This window comes from Schistocerca piceifrons, chromosome 2 (genome assembly GCF_021461385.2).
Source record: "Schistocerca piceifrons isolate TAMUIC-IGC-003096 chromosome 2, iqSchPice1.1, whole genome shotgun sequence".
In the NCBI taxonomy this organism is placed as follows: domain Eukaryota; kingdom Metazoa; phylum Arthropoda; class Insecta; order Orthoptera; family Acrididae; genus Schistocerca; species Schistocerca piceifrons.
This window is the reverse complement of record NC_060139.1, coordinates 724850481-724876852: the sequence shown is the minus strand read 5'-3', so window position 1 is coordinate 724876852 and position 26372 is coordinate 724850481. Positions and strand designations below refer to the sequence as shown.

Genomic DNA, 26372 nt, shown 5'->3' with positions numbered 1-26372 from the left:
TGATTCAAGTAGCTCTTAGTAGGTTTCTATATGCCTAAGCACAGGTCATGCAATTTCGTAAATTATGGACCGCTGGTTTGTGGGTAAGGAAGAGGCGCCCGCTGTTAGCGGAACACAGATGTTTCATCGGGTTCAGATTAGGTGAATTTGGTGTTCAAGCGATCGACGGGTGGTTGCTATTATACCCCTCAAACCACTGGAACAGAACTGTGGCATGGGCAGTTATCTTACATCTAGATAAATAATTGTTTATTTAATTACTTAATTAACTTGTTTGCGATGTACTGAAACTTTTACTAACTAGAAGATAGAATGGAAATCTGAAATCAAGATGTAAAGCTGTAAAGCCGTAAAACGCATGTTTGTCAACTTAAATCGTATAATTCTAATACTTACTAATCTTAGGCATATTGCGTTCATGCACTGAATATGTTGATGGTGTGATTTATACACCTAGTATATGGCCAAAAGAGTCCACAGGAGAGTTACAAGATATTAACAAATCTATACCACACATGCTATGTCAGTTAACGACTTATGCAGGCTACAACCGGTTGTACGTGGTGGCAGCCAGTCAAGGAATATTTTGGCGAATTTGTTTAAAAAATTAATTTCGAAGGCTCAGTCAAAATTTTACAAGTTTACTCTTAGAGCAACTTACGCTGTGCCTACGTGACACAAGTTGCCCGTCTTTCAAAACCGAGGCGGTTCCGTCCAGTTAAAGCTGCTGACAAGAGACACCCTAAGACCTCTGTTGAAACTGCTAGCGAATTCAAGCCATCGTTTCTAGCCAAGAGCAAGCGTGGGATACAGGTCACGTGTGTGGACGCTGGAGTGTTCTGCGGTGCTGTACACAGTTGCCTCATTCCCTTGTAATCCAGACTCCGAGCAGAGCAGACTTCTTTTTTGGAAGGCACAGCCTCTGGCTCTGTTTTTCACGACCGGCCACGAACGTAGTTAACATGAACCGCTTCCCCTTCCGTTGCCGATTTCAGTTAATTGTTCGACCTCCTAGACTGGCCTAAACCTGTTAACTTCCGACCATAGGCGCGCCCCTTGCACACCATACATTGAAATATATCCTCTTTATTGTACCTAATTTCTTGTTTTGTCATTTGGCTCTGAGCACTATGGGGCTTAACTGCTGAAGTCATCAGTCCTCTAGAACTTAGAACTAATTAAACCTAACTAACCTAAGGACATCACACACATCCATGCCCGAGGCAGGATTCGAACCTGCGACCGTAGCAGCAGCGCGGCTCCGGACTGGAGCGCCTAGAACCGCACGACCACCGCGGCCGGCTCAATAATGCTCATTCGTCCTAGAACAACCTGTAGAGAGCGAAGAAACTGAATAAACGGCTTTAGCCAAGCGGGATTTTCGTGTCTTGTCAGTTATTTTTCTAGAACAAGGTAGGCCTACTTACCAGTTATTGGTGTTCAAGGCAACTGCACTTGACTCGTCGATCAGGCGATCTTGACTGTCAGTATTCATAACGAAACAGCGCCAACGAATCGAAGCACTGAAGATGAAACTCGTTTGTAAGAAAAACATAGGTAGTAATAACTCTTACTTTTTCTATGAGCATGTGATAACCGTCTTTTAGTTGCAGCGTATTAAAGACAAATGGTATATAGGGCTATTCTTATTAACGTTTGGAAACCCTCGAAGCGACGTACATGACCTTCAGACAAGTAATTTAATATAAAAGTCATGGGCCGCAAACGGAAAATACGCCGAAGTGGATGCCAAATGTTGAACATTTGAGTCATCAGATGACGTACCTCGCCACACGTGCTGGGGTTGGGCTTGTCGATCCTACCTTCACCGGTAGCGGGCAGTGCTGCACATTGTTCGCTAAACTACTCTTTTTTAGAGCACTTTTCGTAAATGTTATCTGACGTAAACGTAGAAATTGCAAAATTATTGTCCTCCCTGTAACAGGGCAAAAGCTGTTTACATTTTGTGTTTCTTTCCTTTTGTCCCTTCTATTTTTGTTAACGGACTTTATTTAGTAAAGAGAACATAGATCATTTACTCGTAGCGACACAGTTCGGAAGCAGATACGCATGTAATTGTGACGCAATAAGCTAGGTTGTTGTTATATTGTACTTTGTGATAGACCAGTGGAGACCGCGAAATCGATAAATAAAATAGAAAATCAGACCTCAATGTAATCACATATTTGTCTGAAACAATAAAAAAAAATTACTGACTGCCAGACGCAAGACTCGAAGCCTGAGCCCCACGCGCTGAAGCCGTACGTGTAGGTTCGGAGCCACACCTACATGAGTACGTGACTTGGGTAGGGATGATGAGGTATGACAGACCGATAGGTTCTACCGTTGCGCGTGTGGCGAGGTACGTCCTCTGAGGACGTCACATGCTCAACATTTCTCATTAAATTCTGGGTATTTCCAAGCTTTTCGGCCCCACGTGTGTTACATTAAATTACTTATTTCAGTGCCATCTACGTCACTTCGGGAATTTTTATACGTTAATAATAATCACGCTGTACGTCAACTATATCATGCAATGGTTCGTTTGTTAGACACATACCTACACAGCTAAAAGTCATCCGTAGATTTTCCTTCATGTCGATAGCAGTTCATGTTGGTTACATTTAAATGTTGTTTATAAAGGGCTTCATATAGCAGTCTATGATAGTAGCCACATATCTACAAGCCTAAGAATAAAGCACGTTCAATAAAACTATTTATTATAAGATACCATCAGCGCAAAACAGTACACATGCCACACAATTCAAATTGTTTTGTACAATGCAGCTTCCTTATAAAATAAGTGAAAGAATCGTTCTGAAAAGAATTTTCATAAAATGCACTGGAAGAATTTACGATAAAATTTAAGTAAAGAGAGTGTATTATCTCACTTGTAATTGTACAATAAAAAGGTGGCACGTGTGCAGACAATCATAAAGGGGACAGAGATGGTCTACATTCACAGTCCATAATTACAAAACAAACACGGGGAAGACGATATGAATTTCTGGGAAACAATAAATAAAACGTTTCAGTTGGTTATGAAGTGACAGCATTGCCTCTTCTGCAAACTGTTTCTAACACGTACATGCGACAGTAATGTTACGAAAATTTAATAACACTTATTAATGGGGCTGTATTTTCGGCGCAGTCTCGTATGATTACAAAGGAGTAAACAGAGAAGCTTGTCGGAAACTATGTCCCTACTGTTTCTACTTCACATAGCAATGATGATTACCCAGTGATTATTTTGTTTAACAGATTTAGGAATTGGTACATGTGACGTGTTACAGTTTTCTAAGTTTATAAATAGTAAATTACAATGATAGATGTCAAACATTTCGCTTTACAGAAGATAGAATTAAAATTGGGACACGGCACTTTGAAAGTCAGCGCCGACATCGGTCAGCCGGTGTCTTGTGCGTTCGGCAGCCATCGTTCATCTCCAAACCAATGTGTGACCAACACGTCATGCTGGCACAACAGCGAAAAGACGACTCTTCTTGACGAAACGGACCTCTTTCGAGCGGGTGCCATTTTCCCTCAGACTTCTCACAATTCGTCCAACGCATATTCTCAGAAACGGTTTGCGTATGTCCACAGGAGGATGTTGGTAACATGTCGAAAGTATAAATGCTGACTGTGTCTCTAAAAACCTGCAAAGAACACAGAGAAACGTTGTAAGAATATATTTGTGTATTATTCTTGTACAGACACTAACGGAAGAACAGTGCGCTACTTACAAATGAAACCAATATAAGGAAAAATAGCAACACAGCAATCAGCCGCAGTCCCATAGGTTTGTTATTATTCTTGCAGATCCAGCTTTCAACTGTGGGAACGGGCCTGTGACTGGTAGCTGTGTACCTATATTTCCTTATAACAATATATAGTCGCTGTGCACAACGGTGCCTTGCGGAAGCAAAGTTGGTGAACCGAATAAGTGACGAAAACTGTGGGGTTCGTGAGAATACATGCCAACTACGTAAGCAGAAAAGGAGGAGACAATACATATGTAGGAATAGAATAACCATTATAATCTGCGAAAGTGTGTGAATGGTAAGATCCTAAAACATTTTTAGCGAGGGAACAGCAAGATTATGTTTTACTTTACGTCGATGACGAGCTCATTAGGGATTTAATATAAACTCGGATTGGGAAAGAGTAGGGAAGGAGACCGGCAGGAACCATTCGGGCATTCATCTTGATTCATTTAAGGTCATCACGGAAAGCTGAAATGTGGATGCCACACAGGGATTTGAAACTCGGTCTGGCTTTTAAACAAACCAAATCGCATATATCGTCTTGAAGTCCGTAATCAAAACCACTTTACGAACGTGTATATAAGGCTGTAGGAAAACACGATTTACGTTTTAAGTCGAGGGCTAACGCTAAAAATGGGCAGGACAAGAGTATCTTTGGATGAGCGATTTCTGTAGGAAAGAATACTGAGTCAAATAAGAGGTACTACTACTTTTATGTATATCTTAAGCAGCAACGTCAACTTTGTAGGTGAATGACAATATTATACAGTAAATATTACGTAGCTTCGGCAACTATTACAGTGACCTCCATGTCGGTTAACAACGTTGTGTACTGTGAGTGCATAATTTTCATGAGATCCACTTACAACGAAAGAAATGAAATTTGTGTCCTGTCTATGTTTGTTATTTTTTTTCCTTTTTTTCTTGTTTCAGCCATCAGTCTTGTGACTGATTTGATGCGGACGATTTCCTCTCCTGTGCCACCCTCCTCATCTCATAGTAGCACTAGCAACCTACGTCCTCAATTATTTCCTAGATGTATCCCAGTCAGTAACTTCCTCTACTGCTTTTACCGTCTACAACTTCTATAGTACCATGGAAGTTATTCCATGATTCCTCAACACATATCATCCTGTCCCTTCTTCTTTTCAGCGTTTTTCATATATTGCTTTCTTCAGCGATTTTGTGGAGACTCTCATTCATTACTTTACCTGTAAGCGTAATTTTCAACATTCTTCTGTAGCACCACGTCTTAAACGCTTCGATTCTCTTTTTTCCGGTTTTCCTGTAATCAATTACTCTCCGTCCTACAATTCCATCCTCCAAACAGGCATTCTCAGAAATTCATTCCTCAGATGAATGACTATGTTTGATACTACTAGACTTCTTTTGACCAGGAGTGCCCTCTTTGCCTGTGCTATTCTATCTCTTCGTTTCTTCGTCCTTCATGGGTTATTTTGGTTTCACCATACCAGAACTGTCTAACTTTGTCTACTTCATGGCCAAATCCTTTCACCGTGAATATCCTTCCATCCCGAAATTTAATCCCGCTCTTAAGCCGTTATTTTAATTCCATCTTTGCTTCTTCGATGTACAGACTGAAGAGAAAGGAATGAAAAGATAGAGAGCATTTATGTCTTGTTCTCTGATTCGTTAGTTTCTGACTGGTTTGGTGCGGCTCTTCAAGAATTCCTTTGTGCCAACCTCTTCATCTCAGAATATCACTTGCAACCTACGTCCTCAATTATTTGCTGGATACATTCGAGCGTGTCTTCCTCTAGAGTTTTTACTCTCTACAGCTCCCACTATCACCACGAAAGTTATTCTATGCTGTTCGTTCTTGAATTTGCAGTCTTAGTTTTCCCTCCAGGTTCTTGTATTAGTATTAGTCTTTCCCTATAGAGTAGTCCTATTATTTTCAGTATTTCTAACACATCCTATGAACATGTCTTGATTTTTCTTCAGTTTTACTTGAGTTGTCTAGCGCAACGTGAGGACTGACTCATTTTCTCGATTAAGTTTTCCTAAAGTCAAAATAATCGTCATCTAGCAGTTTCTTGACTTTCTTCTCCATTATTTTCGTGTGAGCTGCTTGGGTGCATGAGTTGTTAAGCTGGTTAGGCGGTAATTCTCGCACTCTCTTACTCTTGATATCTTCTGAATTGAATGGATGATATTTTTCCCAAAGTCTGATGTTATGTCTCCAGTATCATAGAGTCTACATATGGAGCTGAACAGTTGTTTCGTTGTTATTTCACCCAATGGTTTTAGAGATTCGGATGGAACGTTACGTAAGGCCTTATTTAGTCTCAAGTATTGCAATTCCCTTTTACACCCGCCAGGACACCCAAGAGGGCTAACTCGCTGCTTCCTGGACTCGGGTAGGCTCGCCGGCCCAGGATCGAATCCGCCCGGTGGATTGCCGACGACGGCCGGTGTGCCAGCCAGCCTGGATGTGGTTTTTAGGCGGTTTTCCACATCCTACTTGGTAAATACCGAGCTGGTCCCCACGTCCCGCCTCAGATACACGACTCGCAGACATTTGAACCACATTCACACTATTTCACGATTTACACTAGATGCAGACTGCTGGGGTACACTTATTCCGTCCAGGGGGGTATGGGGTGGCGGCAGGAAGGGCATCCGGCCACCCCTTAAAATTAACCATGTAAATTCCGTACTTAACCCTGCCGACCCTGTGTAATGCGGGATAAAGGCAGTAGTAAAAGGAAGATTGTAATTCCCTTTTATGTTCTGACTGTATTGCTCGATTCCTCCCACCACACCCAGCCTCTCCCACGACTCCTGTTAAGAGCCTATCCCGTCACACCTGTTAAGAGCCTATCCCACCACACCTGTGAAGAGCCTATCCCACCACACCTGTTAAGAGCCTCTCCCACCACGCCTGTTAAGAGCCTCTTCCACCACACCTGTTAAAAGCCTATCCCACCACACCTGTTAAGAGCCTCTCCCACCACACCTGTTAAGAGCCTATCCCACCACACCTGTGAAGAGGCTATCCGACCACACCTGTGAAGAGCCTATCCCACCACACCTGTTAAGAGCCTATCCCACCACTCCTGTTAAGAGCCTATCCCACCACACCTGTTAAGAGCCTCTCCCACCACATCTGTTAAGAGCCTCTCCCACCACATCTGTTAAGAGCCTCTCCCACCACACCTGTTAAGAGCCTCTCCCACCACACCTGTTAAGAGCCTATCCCACCTCACCTGTTAAGAGCCTATCCCACCACACCTGCGAAGAGCCTATCCCACCACACCTGCGAAGAGCCTATCCCACCACACCTGTTAAGAGCCTCTCCCACCACACCTGTTAGAGCCTCTCCCACCACACCTGTTAAGAGCCTATCCCATCACACCTGTTAGAGCCTGCGGGCGCTGGTGACGGCCCAGGTGGCGGCCGCTGCGAAGACGACGGCGAGGCGGACGCCGCCGGCGGACCCAGGGGCGGCGGCGTGGCTGCAGACGGCGACGCCCAGCTGGCGGCAGAGCGGCGAGTACACCTGCAGGCTGGACAGTGTCTCGCCTATGCGCTGCAGGAACATCGCTTCGGAGCGCCGGCAGCGCGCCCGGCTCGCGACGTACACACACACCAGGAAGCCGTGCTTGGCGCTGGACGACCCCAAAACGAAAAAACTCGCTTTAGTCAATCCTCTGAGTAGTGCTAGCGCCGCTTTCCGCACTTGAATAATTGTCATACTACCTGTCTCTAAACACTCACCCGTGTTCCTTCGTGAGTCAAACGTGAAATAAAAAAAAAAAAAAAAAAAAAAAAAAAAAAACCCAACGGTGGGAAGAAAGTATGTCATCCTGACAGTGCCAAATTGTGTTTTATGTAAGAAATTAACACGTAAATCTCACCTAAAAAAGCTAAGAGTAAATAATAACAAAGTTACCTGTACGGTGTAGCTCAGAAGTAGATGATGTGTCAATTGAACAAGTGGTGTACTTTAACTATAGCCGGCCGCTGTGACCGAGCAGTTGTAGGCGCTTCAGTCCGGAACCACGCGGCTGCTACGGTCGCAGGTTCGAATCCTGCCTCGGGCATGGATGTGTGTGATGTCCTGTGGTTAGTTAGGTTTACGTAGTTCTAAGTCTCGGGGACTGATGGCCTAAGATGTTTAGAGCCATTTGAACCATTTAACTATCCTGGGACTGTTAATATCAGCTGTAAAGACTTAACCATAGAAGAGGACAAGCAAAGTGCCAAATGCAGTAAGAGTAGCTGTACGCCTGCAATATACTGAATGGGGAAAACAATGTATGGCAATTGAAGGGAAAATAAATATGTGTGATACAATGACATATGCAGCAGAAACTAGAGCTTAAACAACAAAGATAGTTAGTTACTTGATTTGGGGGAGGGGACCTCACATCAGAACGAAATTTTCACTCTGCAGCGGAGTGTGCGCTGATATGAAACTTCTTGGCAGATTAAAATTGTGTGGCGGACAGAGAGTCGAACTCGGAAAATTTTTCTTTCGCGGGCAACTGCTCTACCATCTGAGATACCCAAACATGACTCACGCTCCGTCCTCACAGCTTCACTTCTGCCAGTACCTCGTCCCCTACCTTCCAGACTTTACAGAAGTCGTGTTTGGGTAGCTGGAAGACCACTCGAGAGATCGGCGAGCAGTTGGTCCAGTACATCCACGAAATGAGGCAGACAAGCGGCCGAAACCCTACGCAGCATAGAAAGAGAAGACGAAGAAGAACAGCAAAAAGTTGACGCACCTAGTCTGCGTTTAGGTAGCAAAGGTCCCGAGTTCGAGTCTCGGGCCGGTACACAGTTTTAATCTGCCACGAAGTTTCATATCAGCGCATACTCCGCTGCAGAGTGAAAATCTCATTATGGAAACATCCCCCAGGCTGCAGCTAAGCCATGTCTCCGCAATATTCTTTCTTTCAGGAGTGCTAGTTCTGCAAGATTCGCTGGAGAGCTTCTGTAAAGTTTGGAATGTAGGAGACGAGGTACTGGCAGAAGTAAAGCTGTGAGGACGGGGCGTGAGTCGTGTTTGGGTAACTCAAATGGTAGAGCACTTCCCCGCGAAAGGCAAAGCTCCCGACTTCGAGTCTCGGTCTGCACACAGTTTTAATCTGCCAGGAAGTTTCAGCGAGGTCACCGATCCCATCGGATTAGGGAAAGATGCGGAAGAACGTCGGCCGGGCCCTTTCAAACAACCATTCCGGCATGTGCCTGAAGCAAACACGGAAAACCTAAATCAGGATTTCCACCGTCGTTCTCCCGGATTCGAGTCCAGTGTGCTAACCATTACGACCCCTCATTCGGTCGTAAAACATAAGACAAACGTTAACGGTAGTGGAAATGAAGAAAATAAGAAAGATCCAGGTAGTAACCAAGTGTGGGGAAGAAAAATCTGTTGATAAGCGAACAGTGTGGAATATAAAATACAAATAAAGCGATGATGACAAGGAAAGGGAATTGGGAGGAACGCGTGAAAAGGTTGGACATTTGAAAACCAGCTAAACTTTGTAAACACGCACGGGCGCGTGGGAAACGACTACCTGGAAGACCACTCGAGATATCGGCGAGCAGTTGGTCCAGTACAACCACGAAATGAGGCAGACAAGCGGCTGAAACCCTACGCAGCATAGAAGGAGAAGATGAAGAAGAACAGCAAAAAGTTAACACACCTAGTCCGCGTTTAGGTAGCAATAATTGTTGTTGTTTATAGAACAACGTTTCGGTCTCTGTTGCAGGCGGCCATTATAAGGGTGATTTGTTAACTCATACAGGATACAGCACCCTGTAGATGCAGCTTGTAAAGTGACCGAAATAGTTTTGTAAGCAAAAAAACTAGGCGGTTACATACACTGAAACTTTATGGAAGGGAAAAAGGTCACAGAAGCTTACGCTTCCAAATATACAGTTAAATGTTGCCATAATCTCTTCGGTGGGCTTAAATATTTGGCGAGAATTATACAGGGTCTATCAAACTAATAAACATATACAATGAACATTGGTTTTTGATGAACGGGAAATTGAAAAAGTTTTTTTTTCATACCTTTTCATAGGTGTTGAATGTGCCCACCTTGAGATGCAAGGCATATGTCAGTGCGGGATTCAGATTGTTCCCACACTGCAGCGAGCATGTCTTGAGTTACAGCTCCCATAGCGGCTGTAATGCAATTTCTCAGTTCATTCATTGTTGTTGGTAACGGAGGCACATAAACAGAGTCTTTTATAAACTCCCACAACAAATAGTCACGTATAGTGAGGTCCAGTAACCTTGTAAGGCTGAGTCATTTGGTCTACTACGACCGATCCATCATGCAGTAATCATTTGATTTAAAATTCCAGCACTTCCAGATGCCAGTGTGGCGGTACCCCGTCCTGTTGGTAGATGAAGTTGTTCGAATAGGTCTCCAACTGTTGAAAAATGTTCTAAAGTACATTGATATACACTCCTGGAAATGGAAAAAAGAACACATTGACACCGGTGTGTCAGACCCACCATACTTGCTCCGGACACTGCGAGAGGGCTGTACAAGCAATGATCACACGCACGGCACAGCGGACACACCAGGAACCGCGGTGTTGGCCGTCGAACGGCGCTAGCTGCGCAGCATTTGTGCACCGCCGCCGTCAGTGTCAGCCAGTTTGCCGTGGCATACGGAGCTCCATCGCAGTCTTTAACACTGGTAGCATGCCGCGACAGCGTGGACGTGAACCGTATGTGCAGTTGACGGACTTTGAGCGAGGGCGTATAGTGGGCATGCGGGAGGCCGGGTGGACGTACCGCCGAATTGCTCAACACGTGGGGCGTGAGGTCTCCACAGTACATCGATGTTGTCGCCAGTGGTCGGCGGAAGGTGCACGTGCCCGTCGACCTGGGACCGGACCGCAGCGACGCACGGATGCACGCCAAGACCGTAGGATCCTACGCAGTGCCGTAGGGGACCGCACCGCCACTTTCCAGCAAATTAGGGACACTGTTGCTCCTGGGGTATCGGCGAGGACCATTCGCAACCGTCTCCATGAAGCTGGGCTACGGTCCCGCACACCGTTAGGCCGTCTTCCGCTCACGCCCCAACATCGTGCAGCCCGCCTCCAGTGGTGTCGCGACAGGCGTGAATGGAGGGACGAATGGAGACGTGTCGTCTTCAGCGATGAGAGTCGCTTCTGCCTTGGTGCCAATGATGGTCGTATGCGTGTTTGGCGCCGTGCAGGTGAGCGCCACAATCAGGACTGCATACGACCGAGGCACACAGGGCCAACACCCGGCATCATGGTGTGGGGAGCGATCCCCTACACTGGCCGTACACCACTGGTGATCGTCGAGGGGACACTGAATAGTGCACGGTACATCCAAACCGTCATCGAACCCATCGTTCTACCATTCCTAGACCGGCAAGGGAACTTGCTGTTCCAACAGGACAATGCACGTCCGCATGTATCCCGTGCCACCCAACGTGCTCTAGAAGGTGTAAGTCAACTACCCTGGCCAGCAAGATCTTCGGATCTGTCCCCCATTGAGCATGTTTGGGACTGGATGAAGCGTCGTCTCACGCGGTCTGCACGTCCAGCACGAACGCTGGTCCAACTGAGGCACCAGGTGGAAATGGCATGGCAAGCCGTTCCACAGGACTACATCCAGCATCTCTACGATCGTCTCCATGGGAGAATAGCAGCCTGCATTGCTGCGAAAGGTGGATATACACTGTACTAGTGCCGACATTGTGCATGCTCTGTTGCCTGTGTCTATGTGCCTGTGGTTCTGTCAGTGTGATCATGTGATGTATCTGACCCCAGGAATGTGTCAATAAAGTTTCCCCTTCCTGGGACAATGAATTCACGGTGTTCTTATTTCAATTTCCAGGAGTGTATATATATGTGCTTCCTGTAACAGATTTTCCCGTGAAGCTGCACAAATCACATTAAATTTTGGAGAGCCCCTCACATACAGTACAACTTCATGTGGTTGTTCCGTACCCCATATTCCCACATTATGACGTTCCAACTTTCCATTTAAATGGAATTTTGCCTCGTCACTAAACATTAAGCCACGAACGAAATTACGGAATTCGACACGTTGTTGTTTGTCACCTTCACGAAGAGCTTGCAGTAGCTGAGTTTCGTATGGTTTCATGTGTAAACGTCGACGCCGCATAGCCCAGATGGACATCGAGGGCATGCTGAGCTATCGAGCTGCACCGCGAACGGATTTCTGCGGACTGCTTGTTAAACTACAGCGGATGCGTTGGATGTCTGTGACAGATACTCGGAGACAGCCAGCGATTTGCCTTTACACAAACAACCCGTTTCTCGGAATTGTTCATGCCATTGTGTAATGCTCTGTGTTATAAGAGGATCCACACTATACCTAGTCCGAAAGTCACGCTGAACAGCTATTACTAACCCGCACTGCGCAAAACGTAGATCACAAAACGCTTTCTGTTGTTCGGATACCAGTTTACTAGAACTGAAGTGGGCGCACACTGCCTTTACCTAACGGGAACCATGTAAGACTCTTTCCAACAGTACGTTGTTCACGCATTTAGCTCAAATAACATAATAGTTATGATTTTTTTTAAATCGTATGATTCTTTCTGATACACCCTTACATCTTCGTGTGATTACGTAAATGACCAGTCAGCGCAAGTGACTGCCGTTCGAAGTACCCGGTTTCAATCGCGGTACTGTCAGCGATTTCCTTTGGCCCATTCAGACTCGTAAGACAAATTCAAGAGCTCTGTGAATGGAAGCAGCGGCTCCGAAGTTTTCAAAGCCGTTAACGGCTGGTAGAGTGGCATTTTGGCCCGATGCCCGTCCATACCGCACCCAAATGACGCCACTGGCTGAGGATAGTACGGCGGTCGATCGGTCCCGGTTGGCCAGTCGGAGGCCAGAACGGCGGAGTTTTTTTGTTTACACATCCTTAGGTGACTGAATATAGGGAGGGCAGAGGATGAGAAATAAGGCGCGAGTAAATGGTTGTGTCAGCAATTCGTACTTGAAATCTCTCAGTTCTTCCATAGCTCAAGCACCTCTGTGGACAATTGCATTGCTGTGAGTATTATTATTATTATTATTCCTATCATTATTATGACTATTTTGCTAAGCAGACCCTTTCTCGCATGTTCTCTTTGCGGACGGCTTGCCTATTATTAGGCAACTACGAAAAATAAGTAAGAGGTATCCCTTTTCATCACAGAATGCCTTCCTGGTAGTTATTATCAACTCCTTCTTTTTCATTGCTGGAACACCTCGTTGGTGAGAAATTAGTTTTCACAACTGAATCTGATCGGCATTCAAACCAGTTTGAACAAAGGGTGTCGTGCTCTTTCCGGTCGTAAGCTTTGCGGCCCGTCGCGTCAAAGTGGAGTTCCCGACCACAAATATTTTAGCCGAGGGCTTTCTGAACGTCAAAGGAAGCTTCGATGGTGGGAGAGGCTCTGGCGACCATTTTCTAATAAGTACATCCCTTCAAGTTTTATTCAGGCTTAGGACTGCACATAGTACATAACTTTTTTTAAAATTTTATTTTTTGAGTGTGATTACATCTCAGCGCTGGGTTCGTCTTTGAAGACGATAATGTAGGAGCATACTGCACTCATTTGGAATCACTCGAATGAAATGATCTGCTATGTCAGCTGACATGATAAGCATGGATGTCACCGGCTGAAACTTGCAATGCTTGTCGCTCATTGCAGGGATACTCCTCACTCACTGTATGACCTTAGGAAGGCTACCGTCAAAGACGGCTTGAGTAGCAATGTCCGGACCACAGGATGAAGTGACAAGGCGGATTTTGGTTTCACAGATGCCTGAAGATGAGTTATTTAGGAGAGACGGCCATTATTTTGGTTATTATTTTGCTTTTATTACATAGTAAAGTCATATTGTTTTGTTTAATATGGCTTATCCTTTCATCCCTCACTCCCGCAGTGTCTACGCCAATACACTTTAGGAGTTATTTGGACGGTGCAAAACGTTTTATCAACATATTATAAAAGGATTCTTAATGTTTCTTCTGTTAAAGTAGGATCATATTTCTATTTTACGAAATTTTAACTTGTAATCATTGATTTTTGATTACACTTTCCCGTCTTATTTTAAGAATTTTAATCCCTCACTCAATTTTTTGTAAGAAAGATTTTAAACATCCTTTTTGAAAACACATGCTAATGGAATCTTTTTTAATTTCAAATGTAGCGTATATTTTTGATTTACTGAGGAGTTTAGCTTCCTATCACAACCTTTTACACCCATTCGTGGGCCGGCGGGGGTGGCCGAGCGGTTCTAGACGCTCCAGTCCGGAACCGCGCGACTGCTACGGTCGCAGGTTCGTATCCTGCCTCAGGCATGGATGTGTGTGATGTCCTTAGGTTAGTTACGTTTAAGTAGTTCTAAGTTCTAGGGGACTGATGACCTCCAATATTAAGTCCCATAGTGCTCAGACCCATTTGAACCCATTCGTGGTCCTGTACAACTAGTTAGAATCATTCCGTAGTTCAGTCGTTATACTAGGATTTTCCATCCATTGGTTGACCATAATATAGTCTGTGAATTTTTTGACATTTTCTCCAGTCAGCATTTCGTCCATTATTATCATCCACGCTTTATTGAAACTGTTTGTTGGAATACGCGTCACTGCAGTACGTATGCAGCAAATCAGTAGGATATCTTCTCTATCCCTGCAGTCGGCCGGTGTGGCCGAGCGGTTCTAGGCGCTTCAGTCCGGAAGCGCGCGACTGCTACGGTCGCAGGTTCGAATCCTGCCTCGGGCATGGATATGTGTGATGTCCTTAGGTTAGTTAGGTTTAAGTAGTTCTAAGCTATAGTGGACTGATGACTTCCGATGTTAAGTCCCATAGTGCTCAGAGCCATTTGAACCATTTTATCCATCCCTGCTTTTCTCCGTTAACCCTATTATCCTGACAATATAGCTTGAAGTCAAAATGTCAGCCAGAAAGGGATGTTTAGGGAAATACAGTTTTCATAGATTTAACTGCAGACTTTGCAGAGTCAAGCACTACAATTTTCAGTGCCCAGGTAGGTATTTTAGTTCTTAATTGAGAAAAATTGTTTCTTCTGTATTTTTACTATTGTCTAGAAACAAAGCAAATAAATCAGAAAATATCTTCGTCTGTTTCCAAAGTCAACGCGTATGGTGTACAGCCGTTTGAACAGTCAAACGTCTCGTCTGTTAGAGTAGTTCCATTTGAACACAAGATTTTTCTCCGTTTCGTCACAGTACCAAGATTTATTAGGAACAGACTTGTCACCAATTGTCAGAAAACTGTTACATTTTATTCACTTCATTTCGCTTAGCTGAATCTCCGAACATATTCCAAGGTTCTGTGTCTTCCCAGTAGTGCCCCTTTTTGCCTTACACAGTGTTGTCTTGTTCTCATTATTTGGCATATTTGCCCTGAAATCTAAAACTGCATTTTTCAAATCGTGAAATTCCTCATTAATAATGTGGGAAACCGGCATTCTCTTCTCTTCATGGTGTCTTTTTCTGCAGTCACGCATGCGTTTCTTAATCTGAACATCTGCTTTGTCAGATGGGCAAAACTGTTGCTGTTCAGCCATGTTTCTGCCATTTTTAACTTTTAAACGGCCTTGACACTTACTCTGTTCGGAATTCACGCACAACCAGTTCGTATACTGATCACATTTTCCGTGCAACCGATAGCGATGGGCATTCTTGACAAGGCTTTGACTTCCCTTTTCTTATTATAATCATTTCAATTACTCACATTGTATAGAAATCAAGTAGCTTAGGGCTACGAAACCATAGGGAAACGGAGGCTGTAGGCGAGGGCACCGCCTGACAGACTGTGACAACACATCCGCCGATGAACGGCCGGTGAAAATCAGAAGTGGGGGAGTCGCTGGTCCAAAAACACACGATGCAAAACTGCTTGGTTGGAAGTCTCACGGTTCCTGTGACGTCCATAAGATGATCGGAAGCACCGCGGTCGGAAAGCCCACGTAACCAGACTTTGTTTTATCTTGATTAATTCTGTTTTTCTTCTGATACGATTTGAAGGTCTTTCATATTCTCCTTATAGCCAGTCATCCAGTATTACAATCTGTACTCCCTTGATAACTTTATATGTGGTCGCCCTGTATATGGAATAGACGAATACCAAAGTTTAATTCAGTTGTCAGATTCTGAACAACTGAAAATTTAATTCCTGTTTGTGATAAACACAAAACAAATTATTACGGCGCTGAAGTCCAGTTTACTCCAGAAAACCATATGAATTAAACCACAGAGCGATAAAACTGAAATCAGCAGTCCTTACCGAAGCCATCTCTGCTCAAAATTACAATTTTCTCGTATAAAGCATAATCCACATCCAGAATAAATCCATTACCATGGAGCCTAACGTACATACACTAAAAAGTCAGAAAGTTCGTCACAGCTACGGTTCTGAGTCGTCGTACTATATATCCTGTTTCATAAATGTGTCTCCAGCAAGAAATGCAGGAGAACGTCTGGAGTGTTTGAAGATTTTGTGTATACGAAATGCTTCGAACTTTCTCAGTAAAAATCTTGTTTTTCGTACTATATTCATCAAGGTCACCAAGCATACACACATAATTGGCAAATCTCTCATAGTTTCGTCACATCAATAACGGCAAGAAAACTAAAAAAACTCCGCCAGAACAGGCCATGAATGCCCAACGGTAACGTCCGGCGGCCGTGTCATCCTCGCCGCACAGGCGTCACTGGATCCGGATTTGGAGAGGCATGCGGTCAGCATACCGCTCTCCCGGCCGTATGTCAGTTTCCGAGACCGGAGCCCATACTCCTCAATCAAGTAGCTCCTTAGTTTGTCTCAGAAGGGCTGAGTGCACCTCGCTTTCCAACAGCGCTCGGCAGACTGGACGGTCACCCATCAAAGTGCTAGCAAAGACCGACGGCGCCTAACTTCTGTGATCTGACGGGAACCGGTGTTACCACTGCGGCAAGGCCGTCGGCCAATAATAGTAATGGTAACAGAGAAATAATAGTAGATGTAAACAGTAACATAAATGAAATAGAAACTTTACTAGTCTCATGCAGACACGACTTTATGCATATGGACTGAAGGGGAGAGTGAAAATTTGTACCAAGGTCGGCAAACAAAACCACGTCTTCTGTTTATTAGGCAGGTGCGTCAGCCACCAAGCCACCTTGGCATATCGGTTCACACAAATGCACTGATTAGCCTGGCACGCCTCTCTCCTCGATCCAAATTCTCACTGCCGCTCAGTCTACTTTAAATTCCCCCTTACGCACGAACGGAATAGCTGATATTCTTCATGTGGCACCTTGACATCTAACGTAAATTGGGGATCCACCTTGTAAGCCAGGTGCAGGTACTTATACAAATGAAATTTACATTGGACGCTGAAGGTACTATTCCAGGACACGGAGAGCCTCGGCAATTCTGTTCGTGTGTAAGGGGGAATTTAAAGTAGACTGAGTCGCAATGAGAATTTGGATCTAGGAGGGAGGCGTGCCAGGGTAATCCGTGCAGATGTGTGAACAGATATGCCAAGGTGGCTTAGTGACTGACGCAGGTGCTTGGTAAGCCATAAACTTGTGTTCGATTCGCGGCCTTCGTACACCACATTTTCCCTAGCAATTTCAGTCTATATATATATAAAATAGTAAAAGGAAAAAATGTAAACATTAAAGCCAAAGCGCAATATTTGTGTGAAATATTAGTACTAAGATTCAGGAAAATAATAAAGTAAAACGAGGTATATAAATATCACTGACAGTAGCACTGTAGTGGTTAAACATATTTGGGAAAATATTAAACATTTTGTTTTTGAAAATATGTCTACAAATACCAAAAAGAGAAAAAGAGGGAAAGTACGAAGTTAAACACTTCACAATGCATTACTACATCTCGATGAAAGTATTTCAACTGCACAGTCATTCTTTCAAATATCATACTCCACTAAAAATTATTGTATGGTGAGAGCCACGACGAGAGTAGTGGGGCGAGTCTGACGTGAAGGCACGGCGCGGGTGCAGCACCACACCTGTGGGTTCAGCGACCTCCCGCGGTTACAACCCTTCACCCTCCACCACGGCAGAGCTTCGCTTTGTCATCTTTTCAACGGCTTCAGGTGGAGGCAGCATGGTATCCTGTGTGAGCGTTCGTCACCCTTGATTTCTGCTTTCGTTGCTTACTGTTGTGGTCAGTATTATTTTCTTGTTTTTGTTATTGTTGTTTGTTACGTGACACTTAACACAGTGAAAAGTATGTTCAAAAATCACATGTTATTTGTAAAAACGTTCCACGTCATTCTCTTGTCAGAATATTAACGTTTGTCAGCTGAGAGAAACACTCTTATCGTCACGTATCAAATTTGAGGAAAAAGAAACAACAGAGGCTCGCTTATCTGCGAAAGAACTGCTGCAGCTCTGAATATGAATCAAAATACTGTTGTGAAGTTTTAAAGCAATTGTCTGAGAATGAAATGGACGCTATAAAATTATTGATGTTAGACAGTATCGGAAAAACTGCTGTTTGCAAAAGCGGATTATAAAGTAGATTTATTTGCGGCGGATGTGATACGTCCTGTTGCTTGCGTTTAGCCCTACGTCGCAGACAGGAACAGCCGACACTCTGCAAATTACCATCCTTAAGGAGGCAAGTACTTTCGAGGCGGACCGAATTTGTTATAATGCAGAAAAACCTGAGCTGTCGCTACGACTAAACAGACAGGTTAACTGCGAAGCTAGTGGTCTTTTTTCGTATTGAACTACAACGTACGACTGATAAGCTCTTTATGGGCGAGCGCTAAGATTCAGTTTCCTTAACGTGGGCACTACACCTAACAACAGTAACAAAAATATTTTCGCTTGCCAAAAAAGCTAACATCTTCGGGAAATGTAGTTTCGTGAAGTTGCTGCAAATAATGTTAAAATTTTGCTGTGGTAAGTATACAAAGATGAAAACATAGTGCAGGACTTCGAGAACACAATGATACCAATTCCATCTTTGTACATCGAATAATTTGCGAGTCTGATCGAGGTTAATGAAACGCAAGGCTATCCCCGTGTCCCGTGAGGGATGCGACAGCTTTGTTCAACGCCTCCGCTGCACTTTCAGTTGTGTCAGCCCTAAAGTGATTTTGAACCGAGTGCAGTACGATATGAGTGTTCTTTCCTACTTGCATTGCATTTTTTCCCGAAAATTACTTTCTTAACTACGAGAAAAAATATGAAACACCAGAAGAGAAATCCTGTGAAAAACTAAATGACTTTTTACAAATACTTTGTTCCAGTCTTAAAACAAACAGCTTTGAATTCCTCTTATCCAGAGTGCTGTCCCAACGTCAGCTGATCACGGAGAGCACAGCACGGTGAATGTGAGGAGGAGTGGTGCTCACCAGCAGAGTTCCAGCATGCGGGTGTGCCTGTCCTTGAGCGCGGCCGTGTCCTCATTCACGAGCGTCATGAAGCGGTCCGCACACTCCGTCCAGTCATCCGAGATGGCGCGGTAGCAGTCCGTGTACTGCAGGTACTCTGCAAAACACACGACAGGTGTTACTGTTGACACATTCCAACAGTCTGAAACGAAAGAGTTACAAATTCAGAACGGTTCATTCATCAAAGCGTATTTCTTGTCTCTCTCTTAAATGTAAACATATTACGCAAGTCGAATTGTTTATGAATTGTGTCATTTAAATTCTCGTCCATAACGTGTTATGACAACTGTGTTCAATCTTCCGACGTCGAATTTTTAGTTGTTAAAATCAGTGACAGGGTTATTATCACATGGCAACGCGGTGTTTCGGGAAACGATAGGTCAGCTTAGTTGGTAGTGATCGACTTCTTAATAACGTACTTGTAAAGTTGTGCATAGTTAAGTGGTAAGAGTGTCTGACCACTACTCGAACAACTGGAGCCCGATTCCCGGTGCTGCAATGGATTTTTCCGAGGCTGGCGGACTGGAACGGGGTGAGCTCATTCTCGTGATGCCAACTCAGCAACTACCTGACCGTGTAGTAGCGAGTCCAAGGTATAGGAAGCAGCCCAGTCGGGACTGAGTTGTGCTGACCCCATAATCCTCCAAACCGCATCTCAATGATGCCACTGGCAGAGGCTTACACGACGGCCGGTCAGGAGTCAGTGGTGCGACAGTGCAGGTAGAAGAAGCTTAGCTGTTTGATAACCATTAAGACCCAGGACCAATTACGCATCACTTTTTGAATGTCTTATACTGACGATACATGCCGGCGAAATATACAGCGTATACGAACATCCTTCTCAACACAAGGACTGAGTTTGCAAATAATATCCTTCCCTTTCGGCACTGGAGGGCGACGGAATCCAGCTGTTCAGTCTGCACCTACTCTTTGCCAAGATACCGTATGAGAATGAAAGCTGCGTTTCACATGAGGAAGTTTTACAGAATCTTGGGGAGAAGATACTTTTTCTGCAGTTTTGTATCATTTTTAGACATAATATTCGTTTTTTTTTCGACTGCTGCTAAAATTTCTTCCTTTCATATTTTAGATCAATCATTTATCTTTCTCCTCTTGCGGCCCGTGTAAACTTACAGTATATACGAACAAGCGTAATAACAAGATTTGACCGAAGTCGACAATAGACGCTGACCAGTACACACTTCCCAGAAAGCTGTGGCTCTGCGGCGCGTCTAATACTTGGAGCCAGATAGCGTCAGCAGGTTCCGAAGGCACCATCCATCACGTTGCTGACTTCGACTCATCAGCGATCGCCATCGATTACACATCAGCGCCACGGCCGATCGCCTGTGTATCCGCCCCAACTCCTCCGTTGAAACCGGTCTCAGGTTGAATAGCTGCTGGAACCCATTCTAAGATTCGCTCTGGAGTTCAAATTACCGGCCGGCCATCCACATTTCAGTCTTCCCTGAGTTACCTAAATATTTCCAAGTAAATGCCCGAATTGATACTTGCAGAGGGCACGTCTGATTTCCCTTCTCATCTATCACTAGCCCGAACTTGTGCTCCGTTTCCGATGACGTCATTATCGATGGTGTGTTAAACACTAATCTTCCTTTCTTCTAAATTTCAAAGTACATTTTTCTTAGATTGTTCATCTGGCTTCTTTAAACATGCGCCATTTTACTACCTTCTACCCCGTAACACGGGGGTGTACAGCAGGTGGTGGTGAGACCTTTCTGTGGTGACTCACCCATGGCGAAGTAGAATTTATTATTGCAATGGGATCCGACTGGTTCACAAACACAGAATCTTCTCGGATCCTTAGCTAAATGTTGGGCAGCTTACAATACGTTTACCATAACAGAAGTGACAAAACGTAAGGCCGAAAAACTTCTGTTTCTACTAATTTTGTTATTGAGAACTGCGTCGTTTGAGGAATGACGATCAGCATCTTAAGAAGAAAATGTGTGACAGTAAATATTCAGTTAAATATTTGTTTGGCTATGTCGTTTTCGACTTGACATTTCTTGTCACTGTCCCCATAAATAAAAGTGAGGAAAATCAGCATTACAGGAAGCCATTGAGATTACTACAAAAAACATATACTGACACCACAAACGACCCCACAGAATGAGTTTCGGCTGCGTCAAATACGATGTCACCATACAATACACGCACTAGACTGGTAGGCCATGCCTATGGCCACGAGTATCGACACGTGTGTGAGTTTTTTTATTATTATTATCAATCTTCTGACAGTAACGTATTCCTGCCCTGCGTTAAGCTCATCTCAGAGTAACATTTGCACCTGCGTCATCACTTATTTGTTGGATGTTTTACACAAGCTTTGTTTCCGTACAGTTTTCTCCCTCCATAGTTTCCTCTAGTACCATTGAACGTCAATGTTAAAAAATATATCGGCTCAACCACTTGTTTATAGTGTAAAAAACTTTTTGTAACTACGTTTTTAGCAATTGGCAGGATACCACTATTTTATGAGGTCCTTGGAACATGTATACGTTATCTGTTTCTATAGACACTTCTGTGACTTCCTTGTTTACTTGGGCGTGAGCTCACTCGCGTTTCAGTGTCGTGTTTGGCTACGTGGTGTGTGGTATCAACGAGGACGCACGGGCGGTTTACGACAATAGAGGAGAGAGCCATGTGGTTAGATGTTGAACACCATAGGCGACACCATTTTAGAGTTTTTATATTTTGACGACTATGTGGAGATGCACCTTGGAAAACACGGGTGCAACATGGGAAGTAGCTACGATGTTTTAATTTTATTATAAATTTTATTGTGCCTGGTGCATGTTCCATTTTAGCGAGTTTTAACAGGTTTTTTTACTTTTTATTATTCTGATGATGGAAGTTAGGTTTCTGAAACGCTCCAGTCTTAGTGTTTTACACTACAAACAAGTGGTTGAGCCGATATATTTTTTAACATTGACATTCACAACCACGACCTCTCATCCAGTATGAATAAAATCAAAACCATGGAACGTATTCCTCAATTTTTTAACATGTCTCCTGCCGCCCTGTGCCTTCTTCTTCAAGAAGATCCGTTCTTCACTGTTCTACGAAAAACCTACTCATTCCTTATTTCACCAGGCCATTTAATTTTCAATATCCTTATGTAAAACCACAGCTGAACCTCTTCGATTCTCTTCTTTTCCAGTTTTCCCGTAGTCCGTGCTTGACTGCCATAAAGTGCTGTGCATTGTTGGAAATTTCTTCCTCAGACAAAGGCCGATATTTGGTACTAGTAGATTTCTCTTACATAGGGACAACGCCCTCCCCCCTTTTACTTAAGATGATTTGGTTTTCGTATCCTCCTTACTCTGTCTGTCATGTGCTATCTTGTTTCCGAAGTAGAAAAATTGCTTAACTTCGTCACACATCCTGGTCCCAAATTTCATTGTGTGTATCACTAGTTTCATTGCAGCTACTCTTCATTAACTTCATCTTTGTTCTGTACTCATTGGCATGTTCATTCTAATCAAAACGACTCATAATTCTTCTTTATTTTCACTGACGACAGTCATCGGCGAGTCTTATCACTGATATCCCTTCAACCAGAATTTTTATTAATCCAATGTAGAAGTCCGCAGCTCGTGGTCGTGCGGTAGCGTTCTCGCTTCCCACGCTCGGGTTCCCGGGTTCGATTCCCGGCGGGGTCAGGGATTTTCTCTGCCTCGTGATGACTGGGTGTTGTGTGCTCTCCTTAGGTTAGTTAGGTTTAGGTAGTTTAGGTAGTTCTAGGCTACTGATGACCATAGATGTTAAGTCCCATAGTGCTCAGAGCCAGAGCCACTGTAGAACCTTGCTTGTATTTCCGTCATTATTTCCTAGTGATAGAGATTGAACAGTAGGGACGAAAGACTGCATGCTATATGTGGCGTTGAAAAGATTAGTTTTAGTGCACTGTTATAACATCAGCCATACGACTTACGGAATGTCCGCTGTGTACAGTAAGTAGTTTGGATGGTTTGTGACAGGGTAGCTTTGGTTGCAATGTTTCCAAAATAATTTACTGTAATTGTGAAGATAAACTTCGAGATATTATGTGTTATCCAATATTCTTTACAAAATACTGTAGCTATAAAATTCTAGATATTAACAGACTAAGGGTGATCAGATGTGTACCGAATAAATGTCTGCTGATTTCTTATTTATGCATACATTTATAGGCACATTTACAAGCAAATAAATACAGATTTCAAATGTTTATTACAGACAAACTACAATAGATAGAAACACATTGTGCTTGTCTCTGGATACAGGAAGATTTAAAGTTTTGGTAAAGCTAAGTTACTGTTTGTTTGTAACAACATAGCGACTAACCCACAAGAGAAATCATTTCGTGTGTTGGAACGTACGCCAAGTCAATCCATTGTTCAAGTACAAACTGCATTCCGCCCTTGATTCAGCAAGAAACCGTTTCTGCGCAAGCAGATTTATGAGTGGCGTGTAAAACTCTTGGAAGCAGATTGCATGTGCAAAGGGAAGAACACTGGTCGGGCACGCACGTCTCTTGAAGACGTCGAGCGCATCCGGAGCCCTCGGAAGTCCACAACAAAGGCGAACCAGGAACTTCAATCTCCTCAAACAACGGAGTGACGTGTTCTGAAACGAAACCAACACATACAGCCTTACAAGTGGCAATTACTGCTGCAATTACATCGTGGCAACCATGTCAGCGGATACACTACGTGATCAAAAGTATCCGGACACCTGGCAGAAAAAAGAATTACAAGTTCGTGGCGCCCTCCATAGGGAATGCTGAAATTCAATATGATGTTGGCCCACCCTTAGCCGTGATATTAGCTTTCACTCTCGCAGGCATACGTTCATTCAGGTGCTTAAAGGTTTCTTGGGGAATGGCAAACGATTCTTCACGGAGTGCTGCACTGAGGAGAGGTATGGAAGGCGGTCGTTGGGGCTGGCACGAAGTCGGCGTTCCAAAACATCCCAAAGGTGTTCTATAGGATTCGGGTCAGGATTTTGTGCAGGCCAGTCCATTACAGGATTGTTTTTCTCATGTAACCACCCTGCCATAGGCCGTGCATTATGAACAGGTGCTCGATCGTGTTGAAAGATGCAATCGCCATCCCCGAATTGCTCTTCAACAGTGGGAAGCAAGATGGTGCTTAAAACATCAGTGTAGGCCTGTGCTGTGACAGTACCACGCAAAACAATATGAGGTGCAAGCCCCCTCCATGAAAAACCCGACCACACCATAACACCACCGCCTCCTAATTTTACTGTTGGCACTAAACACGCTGACAGATGACGTTCACCGGGAATTCACGACACCCACACCCTGCCATCGGATCGCCACATTGTGTTCTGTGATTGGGCAATCCACTCAACGTTTCTCCACTTTTAATTTGTCCAGTGTTTACGATCCTTACACCAAGCGAGGCGTCATTTGGCGTCTACCGGCGTAATGTGTGGCTTATGAGCAGCCACTCGAGCATGAAATCTTAGTTTTATCAGCTCCTGCCTAACTGTCATACTACATGCAGTGGATCCTGATGCAGTTTGGAATTCCAGTGTGATGATCTGGATAGATGTCTGGCTACTACACATTATGACTCTCTTCAACTGTCGGCGGTGTCTGTCAGTCAACAGACGAGATGTGGCCTGTACGCTTTTGTGCTGTACGTGTCCCTTCACGTTCCCACTTCACTATCACATCGGAAACAGTGGACATAGGGGTGTTCAGGAAAGTGGAAATCTCGCGTAAAGACGTATGACGCAAGTGACACCCAATCACCTGACCATGTTCGAAGTCTGTGAGTTCCGCGGAGCGCTCGATTCTGCTCTCTGGGGATGTCTAATGACTACTGAGGTCGCTGATATGGAGTACCTGGCAGTAGGTGGCAGCACAATGCTGCTAATATGAAATTTCTTTTTGGATGGCGGGGGGGGGGGGGGGGGGGAGAGGCTGAGGGGAGGAATGTCCCGATACCTTTTATCACATAGAGTACTAATATTTCATTTGGCGTATGGGAGAAGAAACTTTTTCCAAGCAATTCATCTTTTCGGACAAATCGACATTTCATCAGTCGCCTAAAGTGAACCACCATAATGTAAGAATTTGGTGGTCCCAAAACCGTGTTGTCGTCGTCAAGCACGGAAAAGGCTCACCAAAAGAGGATGTGCTTTGTGCTCTTGCTGTTCAAACTTCACGGATATTTCGTTTTGCGGAGGAAACTGTTACAGGAATGTTATACCTGGATACGTTGCAAAACTGTTTGTTTTCTAAACTTCATGAAGATTACAAAGATTTTCGTTTTAAGCGTGACGGTGCCGTGCTTTACTTTCACTTTGAAGTGCGGTATTATCTTAACACCACCATCCTACAACTTTGGGCTGGAAACAGTGGACAACAAGATCCTGTGTATTGCTTTTGCTCTCCCAGGTCACAATACATATTTTGTCATTTTTTTTTTTTTTTGTGAGTGCAAAGAAAAACCCAGTCTTCGTCCCACTTACGGCAGCTGATCTTCGAAGCTCTCGATTCATTGAACACGGACCAGCTGACTCATGTCTGGAATGGAATGGACTACCGTTTTAATGTTTCTTGATCAACGCATGGTGGTCATTATATGTGTACGGTTTGGTGTCTCTGCGAGGTTTGAACCTTCGTCTATTCAGTGAAATGCGTAGGGTGTTTTCCCTTTTTCGTAGTTTTTGTGTAATATAGTACTGAAATCTGTTCTTTCTTTTTGCAACACCCTGTATGTGGGTGTGTAACACTGAACTTGAATAATCTCTTATGGTTCTCCAAGTTGATTATGTTTGAGGAGTGTACACTTTTAAAAATATAACATAAATACAATTGCGCCCTTTATTAGGTTACAATTGTTCGACCATGATGTTCTATTGTATGCTGGCTTGGCACATCATGGCGTTTTTCAAAAACTAATTGCAGAGACTAAGTTTAAATCGTATATAAGCTTAAGTGGTAATTACAAATTTATACACACAGTAGAGCATAACGGAGATACAGGGGCTCTGATTATGCGAATTTTGTGAGCAAGGAATCAACTTGAGTCCATTATCATCATCCTCAAGCCTTTGTAACTCAATTTTGGTCTTGTTACACTGTCAGTTATCCTACTGGAAAACGTCATCTCCGTCATGGAAGACATCGTGCATGAAGTG

The 26372-nt window shown here is 44.0% G+C and overlaps 1 protein-coding gene across 1 annotated transcript in view; it reads right to left on the bottom strand.

The window, feature by feature from the left end:
- Nucleotides 1–2703: 2703 nt before the first annotated feature.
- LOC124777544 overlaps nt 2704–26372 on the bottom strand; it is an 82586-nt gene continuing 58917 nt past the window's right edge. The window contains exons 4-6 of the mRNA XM_047253000.1: nt 19155–19290; nt 7144–7396; nt 2704–3656 (exon numbers count right to left, since the gene is read on the bottom strand). Of these exons, the coding sequence (XP_047108956.1) occupies nt 7147–7396; nt 19155–19290 (386 nt within the window). The 3' untranslated portion in view covers nt 2704–3656; nt 7144–7146. The remainder of the gene's footprint in view (nt 3657–7143; nt 7397–19154; nt 19291–26372) is intronic.